Consider the following 27,470-nt stretch of genomic DNA (forward strand, 5'->3'; position numbering starts at 1 on the left):
CTCTGGACCACCTGCCTGGTATGTGCTTGAATGATTATTGAACATAGAACACTGCAGTTGATGGACAGCGGTGTTGATTGCAAAGTGGTGAGGAACCCAGTAGCCCACCAGGTGCCCCTTGCAGTTCTGATGCTCTGATGGAGCATCTTTCCCTCTTAAATAGGTGCTTGATGACTCCCAAAGGGCTGAGTTTGGCTAAATAGGATACAGTTCTTAAGTGTCAGAGGAAGTGCAGGATTATTTTGTATTGGTCTACTTTAATTTTATGGCAATTGTGAGATTACTAGGGTCTAGAGGCCCATAATATCTGTCTCTTGTTTGATCTGATTGACCAGTAGATTTAGGAGCTGCTGGCCTGATGGATCTACTAGCAATTAACTCTTTGGTCTTTCACCTGGTGGTTAGAGGGCATTGATGATTATTGGCCATGACATTTCCTTTTGAAATCCCCCTAAGTTTTACTCCGCCCTCTTGCCTTTTTCAAGGGCTCCTCAACAGACTTTTCTGCTCCTCAGTGACAACCAATGTGGCTCACAGTACTAATTTTAGCATTGATTTCTAAGGTTTTGGGGGTCACAGATCCCTTTGAGAATCTGGAACTCCCTCATAAGAGGAAAAGCACCCCTCCAGATATGCATAGGCACACAGAACCCCACTGAGTGTCAGAGGTTCTTTGACCTCAGATTCAGCCTGCAATCTACAAGTCTGTGTACAACTTTGACCTTGTACAGAACCTTGCTCCCTTGACCTTCCCTATAAGACTTTACCTCTTGCATTACTGATTCTGTCTTTGGTTCCCCTGACCTTCTACTTCAAGCCTATTCATCGTCAGCTCCACTCAACTCTACTTGCTGTAGTCATCACAACAGAGACATCATTCACGGTTACTTGAAATTTTTCCTTTGCGGAGAATCCTAACTCAGCTTCTCCCAGGCTGCTAACTCTTTTCTGTTTCCCTCTCATTCCCCTTTGTACCTATTGAAGCTTATTTCGGGTCACATCATTTCCATAATTCTTTTGACATTTCTCCAATCAGTTGAGCCAACCTGACCCTTCACAGAGCCTCGTGTCTACAATGGGGCATCTCAGGATCGCTTTTCCTCGTGTCTTAGAATCTTGACTCCTTAATGTTGTACATGTATCGTTTGAGGAGGGCTCACTCTCATGTCTACCCTATCAGCTCTTCCCCTGAAGGTGCTGAGAGTGACTGGATAAGGTTATAAACCATGTTGACAGGCTCCTTACAAGTGCAGAGTAAGTTACTAAACTGGGCTCTCAGAGCAGTTCATGCCTTTCACCTTTTTCTAATTCCCTACTTCTGGGCCACTCAAGATGTTGTTCGAGGGCCAGCAGCAACAGCACTGTCTATGAATTTAAACAAATGCAAAATAGAAGGCTCTTCTGGAATTACTGTATCAGAATGTGCGGTTTAAACAATATCCCTAAGTGAATCATGAACGATTAAGAACTCTCCTGTCTGTTCCCCACAGGAGTTGTTCTAAATTTTTTTCCATACTACTTCATTTTTGATTGCCCTGTGGATGAGTGTATCAGTCAGGGACCAGTTGGGAAAATAGAAAATATCCTAAGGAATTCACACAGAAATAATTCAATATAGAAAATGGTTTATACAGGTGATAGAAGGGCCGGGAAGCCAAACAGGAGTTGGTGAAATAAACCAGAGATTAACGAAGAAACCGTGACCTCCTTAGCTGCAGGGACCAGGAGAAGAGGTGACATGACTGGTGCCCTGGGGGACCAGGCTTACCTGGCAGGAGATGGAGCCTCAGAGAAGACGCAACTACTGGGCCCAAAAATGAATTATCTTGTTTTCTTTCATTTTCTCAGTTTCTACTCTGCCCTCAGCCACCTCATGTTAGACCCAGCCAGATGTCAGCTGACAAGGGAGCCTAGGAAAGAGGGAAAGGCCAAAAAAAAATGGAGGGGGGGGGCCTTGAAAGGCAAATGAGTCAAACAGCCACCTCCTCCTCCTGCTTCACTTATACTTCCTTCCTCCTGACCTCGGAATATGTCTTTGGCCATCTTTCCTTCCTTCTGATCAATCTTGGAAAAAAGGTGTCTTTTCTTTTTTCTAAGAGAGCTGAAACTGCTATAAACTGTAATTAAAATGCTTATGAAACACAGAATCCCTAGGTTAGACCCTCCCAGCTCTAAACATCTCTAGAATGTGAGTGAATTATCTTTTAAAATCAGGTGTTAATGATGCTTTTGAAATGATGCTATGGATTGTGGAGAATTTGCCTGCTGAAACCCTCTAGGAAAAATGCTTCCTACTCTGAAACAGGGGCCAATACCTCTCCTAATTTGTATAAGTGATAATAACAGATTCAGGTGCTAACTAAATATGGACAAGCTATTTCTGTTACACAAGTCATTGACATTTAGATTTAATAATAACTTATTAGAGCTTAGGACTTCCCTGGTGGCTCAGATGGTAAAACATCTGCTTACAATGTGGGAGACCGGGTTTGATCCGTGGGTCAGGAAGACCCTCTGGAGAAGGAAATGGCAACCCACTCCAGTACTCTTGCCTGGAAAATCCCATGGATGGAAGAGCCTGGTAGGCCACATACAGTCCACAGGGTCACAAAGAGTCAGACACGACTGAGCAATCAAAATATTAGAGCTTTCCAGGTGGCGCTAATGGTAAAGAACCTGCCTGCCAATGCAGGAGACGTGAGTTTGACCCCTGGGTTGGGAAGGTCCCCTGGAGGAGGGCATGGCAACCTACTCCAGTATTCTTACCTGGAGAATTCCATGGACAGAAGAGCCTGGTAGGCTAAAGCCCACAGGGTCACAAAGGGTCACACACGACTGAAGCGACTTAGCACGTAGCACATTTTCACTTATTAAAATGAAAAATGATCATTCTAGGACGTCCCTGGCAGTCTAGTGGTTAAGACTCTGTGCTTCTGATGCAGGAGACCCAGGATCGATCCCTAATCAGGGAGCTAAGATCTCACACGCTGTGTTGTGCAGTCAAAAATTTTTTAAAAAGAAAAAAGAATGATTTTTGTCCCTGAGTGCTTTCTCACTGTCATCTCCCTTCTATAGAAAAGGAAATTGAGGCCAATGATATCAAAGCCTGAAACCATCATCTCCTTTACAGCTGTACAGTGAGGAGGTATAAAGAGCACAAAAACAATCTCACCAATGAACTAATTCCCACCAGCCTTTCTCTGAGTTGATTTTCTCACTTGGGAGGGCTCAGCTGAAAGAAGAGGGCACAACTCTTCAGAAACACGCAGGAAAGCACGTCTGCATCTGTATTCCAAGATTTAAAAGTAGTGTGGAGCTGACTGACCTACCTGGAGCTCACGGATTGGATGCTTTGCTGCCTGAGGACTTTGCTGGTGTCAGTCTGAGTCCCCAGTGCACCCCCCGCCCCCACCCCCCACCAGAGCCCAGCTCTGTGCCTGACACATGGTAGAAACCCAAACTCTGCTGAGTAAATAAAACAACTCACAGTCAGTTGACCGTAGTCCCTGTTTGTTGACTGTGCCACTTTCAGCTTTTCACGGAAGCTGAGTCTCAGTCCCACCATCTGTAAAATGGGACTGATAATACCGACTCCATATTTACTTCACAGTATTGTTAAAATAAGATCATATTTAAGATTTTGTCCTAGTAAGCAATCATTCATATAATGCTCTAAATTTAATTTTTAAAATTAATTTTTTTAATTTTAAGAATTTAGAGCCTCAAATTTTAAAAAAATCCACATACCTGTGCTTGCACACTTATTAAGATGTACCCAAGTGAAATGTGTCAGCTCCTCCTCTTGGGTACTGTTTCCTTTACTGGTGTGTAACAGTGCATAAGCGCTGACTGAACTGGATAATAAAAATCAAATGCCAGTTTTTTATAGTCTTGGCCAAAACAGTGCCACCCAAAACACCATTTTAAATTGCAAGAAATCAGAGGACGTTTCATTCATTTGCTTTTTATTGTTGTTGACACATACAATTCAATTTTAATGCTCATTGCAGATCCACACTTAAAGGGGAAAAAAGGCTCTCACCCTAATTTAGCAGAAAGCAGAGCTATCGGCACGAAGGACAACACAGTACCAAAATACGTTTGCTTTTCATCCATACTTATCTGAATTAGAAACATGCTGCCCGTCACAGGGGCTCTAACAACACACGGGCAGAAGCAGTGCCAAGGAGGTATAGCAGGCCACATGAATTTCCACACTGCGTCTTCACTTTACTCTGGGTCCTTATCTTCATCTGAAAAATGGGGGACTGACTTCTTTGCAACAACATTGTCCAGTCTCTGTCCTTGTAGATATGGATTGACACTCTGAAAAATATATATGGTTTAGAATCATACGTGAATAACAGATACAGACATCTCACAGAAAAGGTGAACGAGAACTCTTTCCCACCTATTGGGTTAACTAGGTAACAGTGGAGCCTGCTGCTGCTGCTGCTAAGTCGCTTCAGTCATGTCCGACTCTTTGCGACCCCATAGACGGCAGCCCACCAGGCTCCCCCGTCCCTGGGATTCTCCAGGCAAGAATACTGGAGTAGGTTGCCATTTCCTTCTCCAATGCATGAAAGTGAAAAGTGAAAGTGAAGTCGCTCAGTCGTGTCCGACTCTTAGCGACCCGATGGACTGCAGCCCACCAGGCTCCTCCATCCATGGGATTTTCCAGGCAAGAGTACTGGAGTGGGGTGTCATTGCCTTCTCCAAAACACTGACTGACAGATGTGTCTAATTATGTCTTTAACACAACTGTTTCACACAACTCATTATCAGATGCAGTTTGGTCCCACTCCCTGTTTTGGAATAAAGATTTGAAGTGAACCTACTAATAAACCCTCACTATTAACTTAAATACAAAGCCTCACATGAAACAGAATTATTATCCCATGGGTTTAGAGAAGAGAGAATACAAACTGAATTAAACCATTTTACAAGAAGAATGTTCTAAAGAAGAGGACAGAATGGAGCCAAATGGGAAGAGTGGTCACAGATTACCTGCTGCTGTGACTGACTCTTCCAAAGCAGCATTCCACTTAAAAAGGACTCATCAAGGGCTCTAGCTATCACTGTCACCTTCTCTCAGTCAAATTCAAAAGCCAAAGGAAAGGAAATTATACAGAAAGCATCTTTATTTATTATTATTTTTTAGGATGTATAAAATTGCGATATTTTATTTTTAAAAATTTTTATTATAATATAGCTGATAAACAATTTAGCTTCAGGTGTACAGCAAATACATATATCCACTCTTTTTTTTTATTTTTTAAGATTATCTTCCCATATAGGCCATTACAGAGTACTGAGTGGAATTTCCTGTGCTACATAGCAGGTTCTTACTACTTACTTATTTTATATATAGTAATGTGTATAGTGAAAATTGCTCAGTTGTGTCCAATTCTTTGTGACCCCATGGAATATACAATCCATGCAGTTCTCCAGGCCAGAATACTGGAGTGGGTAGCCATTCCCTTCTCCAGGGGGTATTCTCAACCCAGATATTGAACCCAGGTCTCCCACACTGCAGGCGGATTCTTTACCAGCTGGGCCACCAGGGAAGCCCAAGAATACCGGAGTGGGTAGCCATTCCCTTCTCCAGGCGGTCTTCTCAACCCAGGTATTGAACCCAGGTCTCCCACATTGCAGGCGGATTCTTTACCAGCTGGGCCACCAGGGGCACATATTGTGTATATGTCAGTCCCAATTTATTCTGTCTCCCCTTGTTCCCTGGTAACCGTAAGTCTGTTTCCTACATCTGTGACTCCAAACTACAGAAGTATTACCTCATCGGTCAGAATGGTCCTCAAAAATCTACAAACACTAAATGCTGGAGAGGGTATGGAAAAAAGGGAACCCTCCTACACTGCTGATAGGAACGTAAATTGGTACATCCACTATGGAGAACAGTATGGAGGTTCTTTGAAAAAACTAAAAATAGAACTATCATATGATCCAGCAATCTACTGTTGGGCATATACCCAGAGAAAACCATAATTAGAAAAGAGACATGCACTCCAAAGTTCACTGCAGCACTATTTACAGTAGCAGGACATGGAAGCAACCTAAACACCCATCAACAGAGGAATGGATAAAGAAGGTGTGGTACATATATACAATGGAATATTATTCAGCTATAAAAAGAACAAAAGAATGCCATTTGCAGCAACATGGATGAACCTAGAGATTGTCATACTGAGTCAAGCAAGTCAGACACATAAAGACAAATGACACATGACATCACTTATATGTGGAATCAAAAAAAAAAGTGCAAATAAACTTATTTACATAACTCCTTTATTTTTGACTCAAGACTCCACTGTCTGAAATTCTTTTCATCTGTTGGTATTCTGAATGAGTCAATGTTTTTCCATTCCTTCTTTATTTTATATCTATTTTTTAAGGTTTGGATTTAAACTAGGAATTGGAGTTTTATAACAGTATGTAGCAAGCAGACAAAAATTCAGGTTTTGAAAGGTATTTGTTTATTGAAGTTGTCTTCCAATAATTAAACATAAGAAAGAAACTGTCGTTACAATATATCTGCAATCCCATGGCACCTCTAGGCCCCACGGATGAATGGAGGCATTTCACAGGGGGTCTCTCTTGCCCATGGGACGTTGTCTGCTATGACTTTTGAGCAGATGTTCTCCTAAATAGAAGGCCTGGAAACTGAGTTTAGTATTTAAAAATGTACTTCCACATTCTGATAGGTAAAAGTATGAATGAGGAAAGGCCCAACGTGTCCTGCAAAAATGCATCACAAACAAGCTGAGAATTACAAAGTATGCAATGTTCTCATTGATCTGAAAAGTGGTATGTCACCAAATAACAGTACTTTGCTGGGAAGCATATTTAAAATATTTAAATAATTACTTTTTTATATTAGGAATTGTCAACTAGAATGGCCTGGCTTAACCCAGAGAATCATTTCAGAATCTCTAGCTAGGTGGAGCACATATGGACAGAAAAAGTACATTCAGCACTATAAATATTTTTTATTTTTTCTTAGTAAAAACATATTCTGAAATTTCTAATGATTTAAAAGGATATGAAATATTAATTTAAAAATATTTTTTCTAAGCTATGTTCTTTAATATGATTTTTGAGCATTTAAAAAATTTGATATCGACATATAGCTGATTAACAATACTGTGATAGTTTCAGGTGGTGAGCAAAGGGACTCAGTCATACATATACATGTATCCCTTCATGACAGTCATGTTTATCAAATATAGAAATAAAAGGTTGACAAACTCTTTAAATAAGATAAATAGCAGATCTCAAATATTAATAAGATACCTCCCAAGAATTAAAAATATGTTGCCATTTAAAAGGTCATTTATTGACCTTTTCTTCTTGAAGCAACTAGGAATTCAACTAGATTTGAGCAAATTTAGAAAGATACATAAAACCACCCAAGGCTCTGTTGTAATTCTGGGGAGAAGCTGTTCTGATAAGGGACTGTCATGAGAGCAAGTCCTTCTGCCCAGACCTAGGCCACAACAGATGAAGCAGGGAATGAAGGAACTGAATTAATGGGAAAGTAAAAGGAGCAATCACTTGAGCTTCTTTGGTAAATGTCTGAGTACTGAATCCTACATACAAGGTTAATAATGATGATGTGTGTGCATGCTCAGTTTCTCAGTTGTGTCTGACTTTTTGGTGACCCCATGGACTGTAGCCTGCTAGGCTCCTCTGTTCATGGAATTTCCCAGGCAAGAATACTGGAGTGGGTTGCCATTTCCTCCTTCAGGGGATCTTCCTGACCCAGGGATCGAATCCTCGTCTCCTGCATCAGCAGGCATATTCTTTACCACTAAGCCACCAGGGAAGCCCAATAGTGATGATACTTGGTTTTAAATACCTTCTGAAGAACTCAAGGCACTTAGATATTTACCTTTTCCCTTGGGTGAGAGACTGGCTAGGTTACAGAGTTGCTATTTCACAACTGATAGAACCACTGGGATTGGACCCTTGCCTCTGATGACCTCTGGAAACCCAGAGCAGATGCTGAGCATCACTGGAGGAAGCCCTGATTTTTCACAATAGCAAGCCCATAATTTCTTCATATTGATTTGTATACCGGAGGGAGCGGTCAAAGTCATCAATCAAGATGGGAACATAATCTGAGGTCTGATGACAGGGAAGGTAAATTCTGTTTCTCCTCCAGACCTGAGAGGCCCCTGGTTTATGGCATGAGCACGGATCTTTGTAGATGTCTGAGAATAGGAAGAACTTGATACCTCTGGGTCAAAGCGACCCTATTTTCATAAATTCTCAGGCTTTCCTATGTGGAGTAAGATGAAGCCAAAATAAAATCCTTTATAACATGTGTGCTAGCCAAACTGAGTTTTGGTCGTCACTGGTCTCATACAAAAATGACCTAAATCATGACCTGCAGTCATTAACCAAGGCAGCCCAGGAGGAATAGTGAGTCAGGCAGCAGAGACAATTAAAGCTTCATGCTAAGACACCCATTTCAGTATGGTCACTGTTCTTATTTGGAAATGTCCTTATTGCACCATGGGGAGACATTCAAGCCATCTTACTGGTAAATTATGTGTATTCTGAACTCCTGGAATAGAATTTCTTGATGTTCTCTCAAGATCACATTACACCCTTCAGACCTTCCCTGCCACCATCTACCACTGGAAACTGTAATCATCCAAGAAAAATCTCTGAATAACCCCATTAACTCTCTGAACATCTGTTTCCAAAGCAAAACTTTGCTTCTTGAATAGAGAACTGGCCATGGGTCTTCCGTATTTTGTCAGGCAGCACAGGGGCTTGGAACTTTTCATTTTGGGGGCCTGAGGAATTAATGCTGAGTCCACAAAACCTACACCTCTTCAAGCATTCTGACTAGATCTGGCAAAACTATTCAGAAAGGCCTCAATGACTACTGTCCAAACTCCCCAATTTTGCCAGGATCCAGGTACTCCCTCGTCTAAATAAATAGTCAGTGGCCTTGCATGTACAGTTTGGTTTGTATATTTTAACTAAGATGGTTACTATCTGGCAGCATTTTATTATGGAACAAGCAGACTTTAACTTAAAATCTGATTTTAAAAAAAAAAAAAAAGCAGGTGGGACTTCCCTGGTGATCCAGTGATTGAGACTCCATGCTGCCAATGTTGTAGGCAGAAGCGGGTTGTGGGAGGGGCACAGGTTCAATGCCTGGTGGGGGAACTAAGATCCCACATGCTGTTCAGTGCTGCCAAAATTTTGCTTTTAAATGGCAGGTGGCCTGGCACTTTTGTCTAAAAAGGCACCAACCACCGGCCACTTGTTCAGTCTCAACACCATCAAATACACTGGAAGCCCAAAGTCAAGTGACATCAGCTTTACAAGAGGAATCACTGTAGTAGCTAAATGAACAGCACCTCGGGCAGCCCTGGGATGGTGAAGAACTAACCCTCCAAATTCCAGTCAGTAAACAAATAAAATGGACCTAGTGGATTTTTACATCAGTCTGGCTGGACCAAGAGAAAAAAGTACGCAGAAGGAATGAGATTTGTTCATGTCATCTTTTGCCCCGACATGTCTTCAAAATTATTGCCTGGAGCAGGCAGTTCAACACTTCCTGGTTCTTGGTTTGAGTTTTTATGTAATTGATGTGGATGGATTTGTGGGCAGTTTCCTCCAGTGGCCTATAGATCCTTTGAGGAAGGACACATCACTCCTGTACTCCCCACATCCCTATCTACACCCACGGGTGGGATGCAATTGACTTTTTTGTGAGTGCAATGATGGTGGTGGATTTGCCACAAAACTTACTGTGCCAGATGAATAACCAAAGGACTCACTGTATAGCCCAGGGAACTCTGCTTAGTGTTATGTGGCAGCCTGGATGGGAGGGGAGTTTGGGGAAGAATGTACACATGTATATGTATGGCTGAGTCCCTTTGCTGTCCACCTGGAACAATCGCAAGATTGTATAGTCATACCTGTACTCCAATACAAAATAAGTTTAAAGTTAAAAAAAAAATTAAGCTTGTCCAATGGGAAAGGATGGGGGAAGAGATGGGGGGAAGGGATAGTTAGGGAGTTTGGGAAGGTCATGTACACACTGCTATATTTATATGAATAACCAACAAGGACCTACTGCACAGCACATGAACTCTGCTCAATGTTATGTGGCAGCCTGGATGGGAGGGGAGTTTTGGGCAGAATGGATACATGTATATGTATGGCTGAGTCCCTCTGGTGTCTACCTGACACTATCACAACATTGTACAGTAATAGCTATACTCCGATACAGACTAACAAGATTAAAAAAGAACTTGGTGTGCCACTAGAAATTACATGCTAGAGCCTGGAGAAGACATCACAGAAACCAAGGGCAGACTTTCTAGGCACAGTTATCACTAGGGACCACTATTCACCCTCGCCCCCATGCAGGACTGTACATGAAAGGACTCTGCTACTTTCTGTTACCACCCGAGGGAAACAGCCTGTCAACTGCCCCACTCAGAAAGCCCTAGACATCCCCCAGCCTCACAGCCAGTCAGACGTTACCCTCCGCTTGCGTCTCTGTCCTTCCTTCATCTTCTCATAAAGGAGCTTCTTGTTCTGGAGTTGAGAGAAAAGAAAACAAATGCAGAAGTATGGGTCACGTTTGGTCAATGGCTATTATATCCTTGGTGTGGCCCCCTGGATATTTGCATACACATATTTTAGAAACAAAACCAGATGAAAGGAGTGTCGTGTCAGAAAGATAGACCACAAGAGAAAAGCCGGTGTTGTGCAGCTTTTAGTAAAGTTCTCTGTGATGCCCCAAGGCACACCCATGTCATCAACAATCATATAAATCAGAAAATACGACATTCTAACACACAAGGGGCACTGGAGACCCATCTCCTCACTTTGAACAGCCTTTGTTTAAAACAAACAATTTTATCTTATTTTACTTTAGTGTCTAACTCCCTTTTTATGAGCTGTACACATAAACTGTTCTCTAGAGGAGTGTCTGACTATTAGCAACAATCCTCTATGTAAATAAATGAGACATCCGACTTCTGCAACCCTTCCTCGTGTGGCTTGAGTCAGTGCCCCCAGTCAAGACAATCGGAAAACCATTTGGTCTATAACATTTTTAATAGAGTGAACCTTTTAAAAACTGCCAAAAATCTTCTTGGCAGAAGAAAAGCTATGTTGTTGAGAGGGGTGCAGGACAGGCTCTGTTACCACAGTTTGTATAAGTGTTTCCACATATTTCTGGATTCCAAACACATAGTGGATTTAAATGAGCTCTAGAATGTCATGTGCATGTTGAATATATTTCCCTTCTATTGGGATTATAAGAGACAGGACACTTAACCTGAAGAGAGAATGGGAAATGAGGAATTGGGGGCTTTCTCAAGTTGTTTACTTAAAAAAAATGTTTTTTCTTTCATCAGAAGGGAGATAATATATAAAAGAGGTGATTCATCTTACTCTAAAATACCCTGACATTGATTTTTTAAAAGAAGAAGATGACAGAGTTCTGGTAAGGAACAAGTTTATACAACCCTTGTATCTTCTGGGGTGTTTGGATATCAAGTTCTTTTTTTTTTTTTTTCATGGTAGATTTGGAAATGAAAATGACAAATACCAAGAACGAGGTCATAGTTTTCATGTTCATTAAAATCTACTCCACCCACAATTTACAATGTGTATCTCTTGCCCAACCTCAACTATGCACGGAGGCCGTGCCAGAGCGTCAAGGAGCCTCCACAGCTCCAAAGATCGGTCCTGGCCGCAGCCTGAATCTCACGCTTACTTGGAGAACTGATGAGTTTCATCTCAGAAGGGAGAAAAGTACAGATCATTCACTCGAGGAATGAGGGTATTGCTGTGAGGCTCATTCCTGCTGTCTGTGCTTACCTTTCTGTAGATGGAACAATTCCTGGTGAAAGAGAAAGTCCTAGGAATTCATGCCAAAGCTGGGGACAGGGGTTGGGAGATAGGGGGCCAGGAGAGAGGCTTCTGCGCATCACTGGGATCAGTTGCCTGAGCGGGAGGGAGGGCACAGGGACCCTCGAGCTAGTATCATGGGGTGGGACAGCCAGTCAGCCATGGTCGAGGTCCACTGTGCAACCAGCAGGGTAAAAACAGTAGCATCTTAGTTACTCCCCTTTAGAAGGCCAGAGTTATACTCATAAGAGCCTTCATTCAAAGAGAAAAGGAAAGGTACTGCAAGCCTTCCTCTCAAAGATGGTCCCTGTATTTCCCTAAGAGTGCAGGTGAGGATGAGCCAGATGCTTTCCCACCCCTGCCTGCCAGTGACCTTGGCATTCCTGATTAACCCTGCTATTATATGGATTTGAAGGCAGGGATTGACAGGTCTCCTGTGGGTGAAAGAAGTACACAAAGCCAATGAGAAGAGATCAGCCCCCCTCCTGACACCCATTCCCTGTAGATAGGGTGGGGAGGGGGAGCAGTGAGCCTGTTTTCCATGTGAGCAGCAGGTCTGAGTTCACAAAGAGGGCTTTCCATTGTGCCATCAAGATTTTGGAAGACTGCCTAGATCTTGGTTTCAAATTCCATTCCTAAATGGAACCAGGGAGGCTTCTTGGAGAAATGTCTGATTCCAGAGCTAGGGTAGGGAAAGTACAAGGATGAATGAAGTTGGGATATCTAATTGGGCCAGAAAGTAAGGAAGTACTCAACAAGTGATGAGACACGGGGAAAGGAAAGAAAAGCCAGCCTGCAGAGACTCCCACTGGCTAAATCTAGGACAGTTTGAACAGCAAAACAAATAATAACAGGAAACAATGAATCTATACTGATAAAAAGGTTTTTTAAAAAATGGGGAACAGGGGAAACTCTTGCTTAGAATAGAATGCCAACCAAGAAATGCCGAAAGAATAGTAACATTTTTAAATAAATCACCATTTTAAAACTACCATAGTTATCATTATTCTGGTGAGTGCCATCAGTGGATACTAAAATTGTTAGTTGAAAGTTTAATGGGGACAGAATATTTATACAGTCTTGAAGTAAATCCCCACAGATTAATTATTAATTTCAAAGGGAAAAATAGTAACTTTACACTGGAGAAATCTGGCAGACACCACCTTGCCCAAGTCACCACCAATTCTGGGATAAACTGGCTCCAGGCATTTCCCAAGGGGAATACTAAGAAGAACATATCAGAAAGGCATAGCTCATGACTAATGACATGGAAACATGAGAGAAACCCAAAGTGAAGAGCATCTGACTCTTCAGACACAACAAGGGCATGAAAGACAAAGGAAGGCAGAGGGTCCTGTGTCTCATTTCTCCCACGGCTCAGGTTCAAGGCCCAGCACAGCTGCATCCGGTTAAGCAGGAGCCTCTAGTCACCCAAGCTGCTGGTGAAAAGATGTGAAAAGCACTTGGAAAGGAGAAACATTTGCTTTTCAAGACAACTTCTTCCTAAGTGAGTAACACTCAGTAACGGATGTGTGAAGGAGGGCTTGGCTGACATCTACGGTAGCCAGCCTTTGTCTACGGCAGCTCCAGGTGACATATCGTCTGAAAGACAACCAGTTGTAGACAAGACTCGACAGAACCACTGTACAGGACGCACTGTGAGTGCTGAGCCATGGAAAGAAAAGAGATTTATCCAGTTTTTAGGGAACTCTTAGAGTCCAATGTTCTGGTTCAAATCCCAGTTCTGTCAATGATCAGCTCCGTGGGGCTGGGCAGACCTTTTAAACTCCCTCTTCATGCATCCTTGCTTAGTCGCTTCAGTCGTGCCCGACTCTTTGCAACCCCATCGACTGTAGCCTACCGGGCTCCTCTGTCCATGGGATTTTCCAGGCAAGAATACTGGAGTGGGTTGCCCATTTCCTTCTCCAGGAGATCTTCCCAACCCAGGGATTGCACCTGGGTCTCCCGCATTGTAGGCAGACACTTAACCATCTGAGCCACCAGGGAAGTCTCTAAGCCTGTATTTTCTCATCTGTAAAATGAGCATGATAGGGAAGGGCAGATTGAATGAAATAATTCACATAAAGTATTTGGCACTGTCTGGCACACAGTATGTGCTCAACAAATATGACTATTTACTGTCTTATAAAATACAATGGCTATTATCATCTTTGTGTCGGACATGACTGAGCGACTGAACTGAACACCTAATGCAGGGCCTGGAAGGTATATGATGTGCATTTAATAAATGTATCTTGATGCATTAACAAAGAGAGAGAAATGCAGGAAATTAGACAGATGCTGATATTTATGTGAATCACTACTCAAGACTCAGCTGAGCTCCAGCTCAGCTCAAACACAGGGAAACATTACCAGCAAAAAAAAAGGAATCAGGATCTTGTGTGTAGCTCTCTTGTGAAAGATGATCCCTTTGCTAATTTAAAGGACAGTGGAACTTGAGACCACCATTCTTTATGAACGCTAAGGAAAGCTTGGGGACCCCAGCTTAGAAAACCAAGACATACTCAATTCACACTTCCACATGAAGTGGAACTCATGCTTGACTGCTAGGTGGTAATGAGAAAATAAATGAAGGAAACAAGTTTAAACAGACACATAATTACAGATGAGGAAGGTGTGTAAACATTGTTCCTGGTCATTGATCTGTAATAGTCCTAAACTTCTAGTCTTTAGCTCTAATGTAGACAGTGAATGGCAGTGACTCCAAGGAAAGATATCAGTATTGAAAAGAGGCAAAAACAATGAGATGGTAGCTGACTTCACAGTGGAGTGCTGGGAGTGGCACACGATGAGAGAGACCTGCAAAGATTTTCAAGAAGAGGGGAGGAAAGTTGACAAGAGGGAAGTTTCCATCTCTCTCACATCCTCACTCAGACTGGTCTCCCTCTTCCCCTCGCACTTTTCCCTCGCACCTTCCCCTCATTTCCAGATTAGCACCTTCGGCATCCTCAGTGGTTACTGTACAATTGGCCATGTGAGTCCTCAGCCCTGGGTCTTCCTTGCCTATTCTCTTCCATCTCCCCCAGTAACTGCACCTGGTAGAGCTTGATCAGGAAGCTGAGCCATGCTGAGGTGGGTTCATTTTATTTTCATGCAATTTATCCCAAGTTGGTTAGCTCCTTGAGACCAATAGCATGTCAATGACTATTGTATATCGAGCACCCAGCAAGCGCCTGGAACACAGCAGGCTCTGTCCAGGCCCTTGCTTCTGTTAGGTGGCACTTCCGCCCATCTCTTGTAGATTCCTTCCTAATGCTCCTCTATGACCTGCTCTTTCCTACTCTTCCTCTGCTCCTTTCTTTCACTCCTACTTCCCTCTCCTCTTCCTTTATTTAAAAAAAAAAACTTCCTCAGAGGAAACGTTCATACCATCCATTTCTTACAAACCTGACACAGCTCTTTTTACCTTCTCATGCTATGTTTATGCCATATACCAAATCTAGTCAGTCCCCTAGTTCCCTTTGAAATGTCTTGGATTCTTATTGCTTTACTGAGATTCACTTAAATTCTCTGTGTTCACAGCCTTCATAAGTAGAATTATCTCCATTTTTTTCCCCCACCTTTAGTTTCTTCTCTCTATATCTCTTCCTTCCATATGCCACCAGAATAACTTTTATAGAACACTTTCATGATTTTAGCCTCCTATTCAAGAACCTATAGATGGTTACCTATGTAATTCAACATGTTTAAACCCTGCTAGTAGGCTTCCAGATGGCTCTGCAAATTCTCCCTAACATCACTGCTTATAAGAAAGAAGAGAAATAGAATAATGCATATTGGAGGGAGCAAAATTAACTTAGAGGGCATTGTTGCTTTGTCATTTTAAGACAGGAAACATGTGCACGTTGACTGGAGAGGGAATCAAACTCAGTGCTTGGATGATGGGAAAAATGGAAGTGGTCATTAGTGAGGAGGGACCTCTCTCTCTCTAAAACAATGTAAAAATGAAGAGAGACCACAGTTTAGTTCTGAGACCACAGTATTCCCAGTAGGTAGCAAGTTGGCTGCCAGTGATGGAGACCTATAGCTTTAGATAGGCCTGGGCAGTTAGGAGTATCTGCTCATTCCTCATTCACTCACTCCTCCTACAGGCGCACTGGCCGCCTATGCATACATGAACTAACCCTCCTTAGTAGTTTTCCACTTTGCTCACGTGGCTTCTGCATTTGATTACATCATCCAAACCACAGGAAAATAGGTCTATCTCCATTCCACTGTGATCTTGTTTGATTCATTATTCCAGCCAGTTGGGATCTTCTTGAATCCCAACTCTGTCATTCAATGCTCTCCCTTCCAACTCTGTGTCTTTCTTTGAGAATCTGATAAGCATATGCTCTATAGCTTTTATTACAAACATTTATAAAAATGTGGAGTGGGATATCGCTAAGACACATAGGATACATGTGAAACTGCTCTCCCTCTCGACATGGACTCTCTAATAAGCTCCCTTTCGGTGATGTTTTCCTGCCTAGGTTGTATCTCTCCACCTCTTCCAACAGGATATCATGAAAGAGCTCATCAAATACTTTGCTAAAGTCCAAACGCACTATGCTCACTTCATTTCCCTCATCAAGCTGGCAAGTAAATGAATAATGCTGGCAAGTGGAAGGATACGATTAGATCGACAAAACTTGTTTTTAGCAAACCTATGCCAAATGGTCATGCTTTCTCTTTCCAAGTGCATATAAACAATTTCCTTAACTGGCAGTTATAGGTTCTTGCCATTGATGGCAAGTTCACTGCCACATATTTTGGAATTTTTCTTCTTTTTCCATAAAGCAGAATTGCGTGTCTGTTTCTCAGATTCTGGCATGGTTTTCCCTTAGTTCTGCAGAGATCACCTCCCTCAGTCTAGGGAAAAAACCTGCAAATTTTCTTAGTATCCTTTTTTTTCAAAACAGGAATTTCATATACTTCCTGTAAGAGGTGCATGAAACACTGATGAGATTTTCGGACGTGTTATGACACAGCCTATGGAGCAGACCACAGTAGAACCCTCTTGAGATTAGAGCTGATGAGATTGGTTCAGGTCACTGACTCTTCAAATGGATTGGTATATTGTGCTCTAGGCGGTGAGTGTGGTTTGGAATTAAAAGTCCCTCTCAACTAGAGATTTTTGGAAAAAAAAAATCAGAGTCTAAACAATTTTCCTTCTCTCTCCCCACCCATATTGTTTCTCTCTGCCATCAGTACCTTCAGAGTACCAGAGTATACGACTTACTAGCAATTAAGATTGGACTTACCCACTTGCCCAAGCCTGGATAGTCATGTTCTGGATCAAAAAGGTGCTGGTGTAACTGGAATTCTCGACTGAACTCTGCTGTGTCAGGGGTGTTTTCTAGACATCCATCATCTACTGCAAACAACAAAAGGTTTTTGAGGAACAGCCAAGTATCTATTGTTATTCTAAGAGTTAATTTATTAAAAACAACTAGACATCCAAAGGTCAGAATGTATTCACATCAGTCATTCTAAATCAATATCCTTCTGGGATTTGCTCATCCCAGATTCCCATTCCTCTCCTACCCATGTCAGAGAATGGTTGGCTGCTCACCAAACCCACTTCCCATTCCCCGTCGGCACATGGCTAATTTCCCAGCCTTGCTATGCAATCAGGTGGAGTCATATGCCTGGATTTGTGCTGATGGAATGTGGGCAGAAGTGATGTATTCCACCTCCAAGCCTGGCCCATAAAAACCCTCTGGAGGACCCCCTCTCTTGCTCTCCCAGGCCCACCCTCACCCCCAGCATCTGTTGGTCTGCTTGCTACATGTTGCCGACCAGGGCAACTGTGGCTGTCAAGTGCAAAGATGAAAGATGGCAGTCTGGGTTGCTGAACCATCCACCTCCACAACACCCTCACCCACCTCTGGCAAGACTTCACACAAATAAGAAATAAACTTCTATTGTGTTAAGCCAGTGTTATTTTTTGTCTGCCATAACAGCAATTATTTCCTTTACTGATATACTTCCATTTCACATGACTTACTCTGTTTTCTCTTGGGTGGCTCTTTAGAAATGATTTTGGCTTCTTGGAGAAAGTCCATTATATAAGAAAAATAATTATTAGACAGAACTTGATGGTGTGTGTTGTAGTGGTAACTGGGTAAGCCTGGAGTCAGAAAGACAGACCCGAGCTCAGGGTTGAAATCTTGGCTCATGAGTGATAGATGGGTTTAGTTCCTTGGGAGAGTTAACTTAGCCTAAGTCCATTTATTCACCTATGAGATGAGAATAATCAAATCCTTACCTTTCAGAGTAGCTATGGGGAACAGAGATGATCATATAGAGCATCTGGCACATAATAGGTTTCCTCTATGTCTTAGTTCCCTTCTCACCATTTCTCTTTAAATGACAGTTCATATTATCAATGCTCTTTGAAATAAAGCATGTCTTCCATTCAAACACAGAAAAAGGTTATCCCTCCTGGCTGCTGCGTTTACCTAAGCCCCGTCATTACAAGTCACAGTGCTCTGAGTCTTGTTTCCTGTCTCTAATGTGCTTTATAGACAACAGCGTTAAAAGTGGTGGGGGGCGGGGAGGTTGGGAAGGTGGTTTGGGCAGGACTAGGGAAAAGAAAACGGCACCCCACTCCAGTGTTCTTGCCTGGAGAATCCCATGGACAGAGGAGCCTAGCAGGCTACAGTCCACGGGGTTGCAAGAGTCGGACACGACTTAGCAACTACACTACTACTAACTAGGGAAATGGAAGAGACTTCCTTTCGAAGGGAGAGTGAAGCGTCAAGGTCACTGCTAAAAGAGGTCCAACACAATCAGGCACGTAGTCTGGTCTCTTGAGACCGCTCCAACGCCTACCAGTAGCTTTCAGCGTCCAGTCTCTCAGCCCTTAGCAGCAGGAAGCTTGTGAGGAAAGCACTAGCATTTGGAAAAAACCCTAATGTGACTCTAACATGGCTCCCCACTTCTCACTGAGCTGGTTATCTGCTTTCTTCATCTAGAGCCATTAACATGGAGGAAAGGGAGAGCAAAGCAAAAGAGGTCAGGCAATCTGCTCATGGCAGCTTCACAACCTCTTCCTAATCGTTTCTCAGGTACCTCTGAGTGGGCCCCAACTGAGCAGAGATAGAGCCCCGTGGCTCTGGGAACCGAAGGTGTCTGGAGCCGAAAATGCTCCCTGGAACTCACATCCCTGAGGACCAGGACAGACTGTGAGTTCTGTTGGCTGCTCTACCGGGCTGAGTGAGCCATGATTCAGAGGTGAGTGTGGCTTAGAGAGGGAAGTGAAGGATATTCTTGGATGGCTGGACTATGTGGTGTCATGATTCTCAATGAGGCATGTCTCAAGCAATTTCTAACAAATAATGGCTAAATTTAGCAAGTGAGTTTTTTTTTCTAGAATGCAGATTATGATAGATAGAACAAAGAGGGAGAAGTATGCTAGCTTAATGAAAAGGCAGGGAGGGAAAGGGAAGATAACGGCAGACAAGAAAGGGCCTGGGAGCTGGGTTTTTATCCAACTCTATCAGCCAGCCAGGATTGCTCCATCTCAGAGCTCCTAAGTGCTACTGATTAGGGCTTGATCACATAGATCTCCATATTACTTGTTTCAAGGATTACCAAGGACTACACTGAATGTTTTTTAAGGCACCGACTATGTCTTCATTTTACAGATGAAGAAACTAAGGTCCAAGGAAGTAAGCTGACACACTGTAATGAGGACTAGACAGCGAATCTGTTGGCTCAAACTCTGGCTCTCCCTCCATTCTCCTCTAACAGCAGTCTCCAGACTTCAGTATGCTCCAGAATCACAAGGAAGGCAGCTTAGAATACAGATTTCTGCATCCTACCCCCAGGGTTTCCATTTCAGTGGACAGAGGAGCCTGGTGGGCTACATACAGTTCACGGGGTCACACAGAGTCGCACATGACTGAAGTGACTTAGTAGCAGCAAGCAACTAACATTTTACTTTTTTATTTTTTACCCCCAGGGTTTCTAAATCAATAGCTCTGGAATAGGGGTGAACATCTGCATTTCCAATAAGTCTCTAGGTAATACTGATACTGCCAGGACTACATTTTAAGAACCATTGTCCGATATGATATTGAATCAGTTTAACCAAATCCTCACGGAGACTGTTACTCTTCAGACTTTAAACTGGTCTTTCTTCCTGCTCATCCAAAGCCTCACAAGCAAGTGAAATGTGGCTGAATCACTGGTTCTGTGCAGTCATTTAGATTTTCCTACAGTCCTGGGCCAACATCCCCACACTGGCTTGGCCACATCCAACTATTTTGGTTGTCCCATCCCAGGATGGAGGCTCTGTCCCCCATGGGAAACAGAGACCTCACCGTAAATGAAAAAAGGGCTATCTTTCAGAAGGAACCTCTTTCAAAGAGAGCCTGTATTGTGTTTAAGAAAAGCTGAGGTACCAACACTGTCAGAATTTTCAGAGCAAGGCAACATGTCTTAGTGGGTAGGTCCACGGTCCTGAATCAGATAGACCCAAGTTTGAGTCTTGGCTCAGCTACTTGTTACATGAATAACCTTGACCAAGCTATTTCGGAAGCTTCAGGTTCATTATATGTAAAGTAAGGATAATAAATACTAAGTGTAGTGTTAGTCATTCAGTCGTGTCCGACTGTTTCCGACCCCACGTAGCCCGCCAGGTTCCTCTGTCCACGGAATTCTCCAGGCAAGAATACTGGAGTGGGCTGCTGTTTCCTTCTCCAGGGATCTTCCTGACCTAGGGATCGAACCCGGGCCTCCTGCACTGCAGGTAGATTCTTTACCATCTGAGCCATCAGGGAAGCCCAATAAATACTAACATTATTATTATTGGGCTGGAGGGAAAAGACTACTCTGGTTGCTCACTAGTGGCAAAGCTATCTACAGTCTGGATGATATTTAATGAGTCCTTACTCTGCATGAGGTGATGTGCCAAGTGCTTAACATGGATAATTTCATTTAATTCCCCAATAACCCCCATTTCGCAAATAAGGAAGCTGAGATGCAAGCAGTTTATTCACTTGTTCGAGGTCACATCTCCTGACCAGGGGTTTGAATTCAGGTAGTCCTCTGTCTAGAGAAACTACTCTGAACCAGCAAAGTAAGCTGCTCAAAGTCCAGCATAAGTGAAGCTCACTCACCGTTCATCCTCTTTCGCACTGGGGGGTAGAAAGTTGGGAGCAATACATGAATAGCAAGGAAGGTTTCAACCTACTTCCTTAACCAACTTACTTTCCTGGGTCCCCTCTCTCTCATGCCACCTCCCAACTCCCAAGGAAATATTTCAGGATAGATGCTCACTGGTTACAACATAGTTGAAATGTCAGTTGTCAAGAGAAGTGAGGAAAACAAAAGGACATGGGTCATCCACAAAGGAAACAAGTTCCAAAGTGGGCAGCAACTGCATCAAAGAAGAGGCAAAAAAAGAGAAAACCCTCTCTTTTATTAAAAAATGAAGCATATGCAGAAAAGAGCATCAACTCCCAATGAGGGAGAGAGAAGATGAAGCCTTGGCAAGAGAGTCCTCTGCAGGTATATCTGAACACCAGAACTCACCAAGAGTTCTAGAGTCAACCTCCCTTTCCAATCCACCTACAAATAAATACATAGGGGCTCATGGGACTAGAAATACTATTTCTCTGAACATATGTAGCCAATGTTAGCATTTTTAATTTCCTCCAAAAGCTCCTACCTTTCATGGGAACCCAGGAGCATGCCCACTAATGCCCACTACCTGTTTTTCCAATGGGACAGGGGTTTGGAGGGTCTGGGTAGCCCTGGTCCTCACTGAAGTCCTTAGGAATGTTGTCACCGGTCAACTCTGCTACGATGTTTGGGATGTTGCCAAAGGGACCCAAGTGTTGCAGACCTTCATGAGCTCCACCTGCCAGGAAATCAAAAGTAGATCATTTCAGGGCAATGCCATTCATTTCAACCACTATTCAGGCACACCACACAAGCAAAGTACTGTGTTCTATGCTCTGGAGAGAGAAAAGGAAATACAATAGTTCCGGCCCTTAGGGGGTTAAAATTTTCATTGTGAAAACAGGCACAAACTGCACAAATATCATTTCCACTCAGGGCACACCATGTATATGCTATGCTGGACATGTTAAAATACAGTGCTTGGAACAGAGGAAAGGGAGGGTTTCATTAGGCTGATAGGATGGGAGGGCTTTTGGACAAGTTGGAGCTTGAGTGGCACTGAAGGGCTGGGCTTTGCAAGTTTGGCACGGGGCTCAGGGAAGAGAAAAGGGTGCAACTGGCATCCAGATAGAAGAACAGGCTGAATGACAACCAATTACCAATAAAAGGGGATGAAGAAAAAAATATTTGACCTTCTCCCATTCTAGATCAACCACTTAAAATTGGGTGCATTTATTTCAATCTTTTCTTCCCTGTGCATCTCTTTCTATGCATTTGTTCCTTTTTCATTTACTATTAAAGCATGTGGCTGCACGGTCTCTATCCCCATGATTATAAATGTCCATGTAGTCTTCAATCCAGTGATTCTACCACAACATATTAATCATTCTCCCATTGTGGGATGTTTAGTGTTTCCCAATTTGCTTTTAGGCATTTAATTTTTTCCATATTTTGGATTAGTTTTCCTCAGGAAAGATTCCCAGAAGTCAAATTACTGGGTCAAATGCTATAAATATTTTTATGGCTCTTTATATTATATTGCCAAACTGTTTTCCAGAAAGGAGGTACCAATTTATAAAATATCAACAAAATCTGAGAATTCTATATTTATACATCTTAACCAGTATTGGATTTTACAAAAATAAAGTTTTATGTTTTCTTTGCTAATTTTAAAGGCTTTTAGAAAAAGTACTGTTTCATTTTGAGTGTCTTTGATTTCTAGCTCAGTTGATTTTTTTCCATGTTTATTTACCCGATTTAATTTCTTTTCTGTGAGTTGTCTGTTTATGCTCTTGGAATTTTAGTGTTTCTCTTATCAACTTTCAAGAACATTTTACATAATAAAGGTATCAAGTCTTGGGGCATTACATTTCCTGCAAACACTTTCCATGTTGTCTGACTGACTTCTGGATATTATATTTGTAATAGTTTGCTAACATAAGTTTTTAAAACTTAAGTAGGTTTGTTGTTGTTATCCTTCACGATCTCCTCTCATCTTCTAAACTTACAAAACTATTGGCCCTTCACAAAAGTACTATCAATACTTAGATATTTCAGTGTTCTATTTTTAAAATTAACTCTTTGGTACAGCCATTGTGAAAACACTGTTGAGGTTCCTGAAAAAATGAAAAACAGAACTGCCATGTGATCAAGCAATTCAACTCCTGGGTATTTATCCGAAGAAAATTAAAACACTAATTCAAAAAGATATATGCAGTCCAATATTCATTGCCACATTATTTACAATAGCCAGGATATGAAAGCAACTGAATGAATTAACAGATGAATGGATAAAGGAGATGTATGTGTATATGTGTGTGTATATATATATACATAGAGAGAGAGAGAGAATGTCAGTCAGTGGAATATTACACAGCCATATGACAACATGGACGGACCTGGAGGGTATTAAACTAAGTGAAATACTATATGCTCTCACCTATATATGAAATCTCAAAAACAAAACAAATGGAAAAAAAAAAAAAGAAACAGATTCAGATACAGAGAGCAAACTAGTAGTTGCCAGAGGGGAATGGGGGTGGCAAGGGGTTGAATGAAAGTAGAGGAAGGGAATTACACAAACTGCAAGATACATTGAACCCTGGGTTGGAAAGATCCCCTGGAGGAGGGCATGCAACCCACTCCAGCATTCTTGCCTGGAGAATCCCCATGGACAGGGTAGCCTGGCAGGTTGCAGTTTCTGGGGGTCACAAAGAGTCAGACACGACTAAAGCGACTAACCACAGCACAGCATAAAGTAACCATACTTCCACCTTCACAGGAAGAATGGTCACATTATGTAACTTAAGTCGAGCTAGGTGAGTCTCCCTTTTCCCCTGGACAAGTTGTGCCAAGGCATAAACCTCTGATACTTGTTTTTCTCCCTCTTTGTTGGTTGAATCAGCTCCCATTTAGATCAACACCTATTTCTCCTTTGGAAATATTAATATATTTAGTAGGATCATGGCTAGCTCCCAATGTCCTGGGAATACCATTGTCTCTTTGAAGTCACATTGCATCTTTCTGTCTTAATTTATTGTGCTTGATTAACACTTATTCTTTTGGTTTGTTTTTTTGTTTTGACCACATAGCATGGCCTGTGGTATCTTAGTTCCCCAACCAGGGGTCAAACCCAGGCCCCCTGCAGTGGAAAAGCAGAGTCTTAATTCTTAAAAGGATAATTGTACCTCTAATTCCAAATTCCTCTAGCTTCCAAATATGGATACCATAAAATAACTGGGGTTTTTTTGTTTACATTTACATTATAGCTCACTGAATGAGTAGTGCACAAAATTTCTGGATTTTTAAAGAAAGGTATTATTTTTATAAATTTTCCATGTGAGTATTTAAGATGTATTTTTATATAACCCATAAATATCTAAATATAGCCAATTATTCAACATTATTAATCACATTCTTTTATGTCCTTATTCATATTTTATCTATCACAATCTTATGGCTGTGTTGAAATCTATTACTACCAGTAAGTGTCTGTCAGTATCTTTTATTTCTCATTGTTTTTGCTTTAGCATTTTGATGCTATACTAATTGCTATGTCCAAGAGTATAAATTCTTCATTTTAATCGTCATTAACTGGCAAAATTAATAACAATTGACAAATCATATCTTGACACATATTTCTGCTATTAGCATTGCCACTTTCATTCTGTTGTTTTGTTTGGTGAACCTTTGATCATTTTATTTTGAAACTTTCTGTATCTCTCTGAAGATTTTTCCAATTTATACTGAGGTGCCTGCCTTCAGAGACATTCTAGAAATTCACAGTTATTATCTCACGTTAACCCAAGACCCACAAAAGTTTAGAGAGACAGACTTGTATGCTTGGTATTGATATATCTGAGGCTTTATACCATCTTGGCATTAGAGCCACCTTGGTGATTGCTATAGGGCATGCCTTCTGGTGTGTCAATACATGTCTCAACTTTTGAAAGCACCCTAGGCTTAAGTGCCAGGAATTATCCAACTTGGCTTCAGGGAGATGCATGTCTTAATGCTCCACTAGCAATTAATGAAAGAAGCAAACACAGTTTCCTTTATGGAAGGCCTGCCAAGGCTCTGTTTACCTCTGTGCACCAGTGCCATTAGAATGAATGGCACACTTGTTAGGAAGCAACAGATGTTTAGCACCAGGCAGATATAACACAGGCTCTTTTAAAACTACATTTAATTACATCAAATCAAAAGATACTCACTGAGGAACTATGGGAGTTAGATGGACATTAAAAAAAAAAAAATTCTATCTTTTGCACCTGGATGGGTAGAGGGGAGTTTAGGGAAGAAGGGATACATATATCTGTATGGCTGAGTCCCTTTGCTGTTCAACTGGAACTATCACAACATTGTTAATTGACTATACCACAGTACAAAATAAAAAAAAATTTTAATGCTATCCTTTGTTCTCCAAGAGCTTGAATTTTATAGATAAGAAAGTGAAAGTGTTAGTTGTTCAGCCATGTCTGACTCTTTGTGACCCCACGGACTATAGCCTGCCAGGCTCCTCTGTCCATGGAATTCTCTAGGCAAGAATACTAGAGTTGGTTGCCATTCCCTTGTCCAAGAAATCTTCCCAACCCAGGGATCAAACCCAGGTCTCCCACATCTCGCAGGCAGATTCTTTACCACCTGAGCCATCAGGGAAGCCAGCCAATGAAACTAACCACATATGGAAAATAACTAGAAAATTATATACTTTAGTATACAATCAAATGCTAGTTAACCGGTTCAGTATAGTGTTTAGATTATGCTGCTCTATTTTGCACCTGAAACCAAGTCATTCAAACTGTTAGGATGCCAAGGATGCTGTCTGGTCCATTTGTCTCTAAAAACGAAACATATTTTAAAATTATTATTCAGTCAGCTTAAAAAATATTTCTTGAGTATATATGACCATCAAGACATGGACTAGAGGGTCAATGATGAACCAAGTAAATATGACTCCTGCTCTTACAGAGTTTACAGTTTTTTAAGGGATACATAATGAAATACATAATTAATGATACAAGTGAACTTATTTACAAAACAGAAATAGACTCACACACATGGAAAACAAACTAATAGTTACCAAAAGGGAGAGCAGGAGGAGGGGAGAGAAAAATTGGGAATTTCAGATTAACACATACACACTACAATATGTAAGATAGGTAAACCACAAGGACCTACTCTATAACACAAGAAACCATACTCAATATTTTGCAGTAACCTATAATAGAAAGGAATCTGAAAAAGTATGTGTGAATATATATATATAACTGAGTCACTTTGCTGTACACTTGAAACTAACACAATATTGTAAATTAACTATACCTCAATAAAAAGAAAGGAAATACATTTAAGATGCAGAGTTATGATGTGACAGGGTTACAGTGAGATGTCACAGGTATGCAGAGAAGCAATATCTAACCTAGATCTACAACGTGAAGGATTGCCTGCAAGAAGCAACGTACCAATGATTATGCTCTGTGCCATAGAAAATACAAATGTGAAAGACAGGATTCCTGCTCCCTACTTAGTTCTTCATTCTAGTTGGTTGTTCAGCACCCAAACAACAAGCCAGTGGTACATGATAAGGTACACTCCTTGATATAATTCATTATGGTATTCTAAATGATGTGGAAATTCAGGAAATAGGGAACCTTCCAGGAAAGCTTCCATGGAAGAGGTGACATTTGAGTTGAAGCAGGAAAGGCAGGATCCGTCCTTATTGGTGGTGAAGGAAAAGCCACACGTAGGGCACAGAGGTAGGTGAGAGCAAGGAATATTTGAGCATCAATGATGAGCACTGCTTGGAAGGGAAGAGCTAAATAGAAGGGGAGACAGCTAATACCAGGCAGAAAATTATGAACTGATAGAATAACAAACAGCAACCAAAGCTTTATAGGAAGAAGAGTGACATAATAATTGGATGTTGTGTAGAGCATTGATTTATCAATAGTTTAAAACCCTCTTTCCCACCAAGGGTGCACATCAGAATCACTTACGGAATTTTAAAAAATCTCAGCCCTCTACTCCAGATCCAGTGTACTCAAGCATCTTTCTGAAGGCCACTGTACAAACGTAGACCGGAGGGAAGTTAAGAAGGCTTAATAACACACTACTGCTGAGACTCAGGGGAGCGGTGACACAGATTGGGGTGGAGCAGTCACAACATGAGCAGAAATAAGAGAAATCTCAAACAGTGCAGAAGGGAGAGAGGAGTCAAGTGTCCATGCACTACCGAGAGGTGAGGGGGATCTGGCTGCTCACTGCCCCAAAGCCGATAAACATGCCACGTTGGTAGAAAAGGAAGTTTGCTTCACTTTAGATGCTGGCAACCAGGGTTGGGGGTGGGGGCGGACATCTGTCCAAAGGCCGACTCCCCACTAACTGGCAACTAGTGGGGCAAGAGCTTTTACAGACAGAAGGAGGGGGCTACA

General features: G+C 41.8%; 1 protein-coding gene across 1 annotated transcript in view; it reads right to left on the reverse strand.

The window, feature by feature from the left end:
• Positions 1-4,230: 4,230 nt before the first annotated feature.
• LOC128054398 (rho GTPase-activating protein 11A-like) overlaps positions 4,231-27,470 on the reverse strand; it is a 78,346-nt gene continuing 55,106 nt past the window's right edge. Inside the window, exons 11-14 of the mRNA XM_052647030.1 lie at positions 21,626-21,775; positions 17,169-17,278; positions 10,528-10,581; positions 4,231-4,326 (exon numbers count right to left, since the gene is read on the reverse strand). Coding sequence (XP_052502990.1) covers positions 4,231-4,326; positions 10,528-10,581; positions 17,169-17,278; positions 21,626-21,775 — 410 coding nt within the window. The remainder of the gene's footprint in view (positions 4,327-10,527; positions 10,582-17,168; positions 17,279-21,625; positions 21,776-27,470) is intronic.

The sequence above is a fragment of the Budorcas taxicolor genome, chromosome 10, assembly GCF_023091745.1.
Source record: "Budorcas taxicolor isolate Tak-1 chromosome 10, Takin1.1, whole genome shotgun sequence".
NCBI lineage: Eukaryota > Metazoa > Chordata > Mammalia > Artiodactyla > Bovidae > Budorcas > Budorcas taxicolor.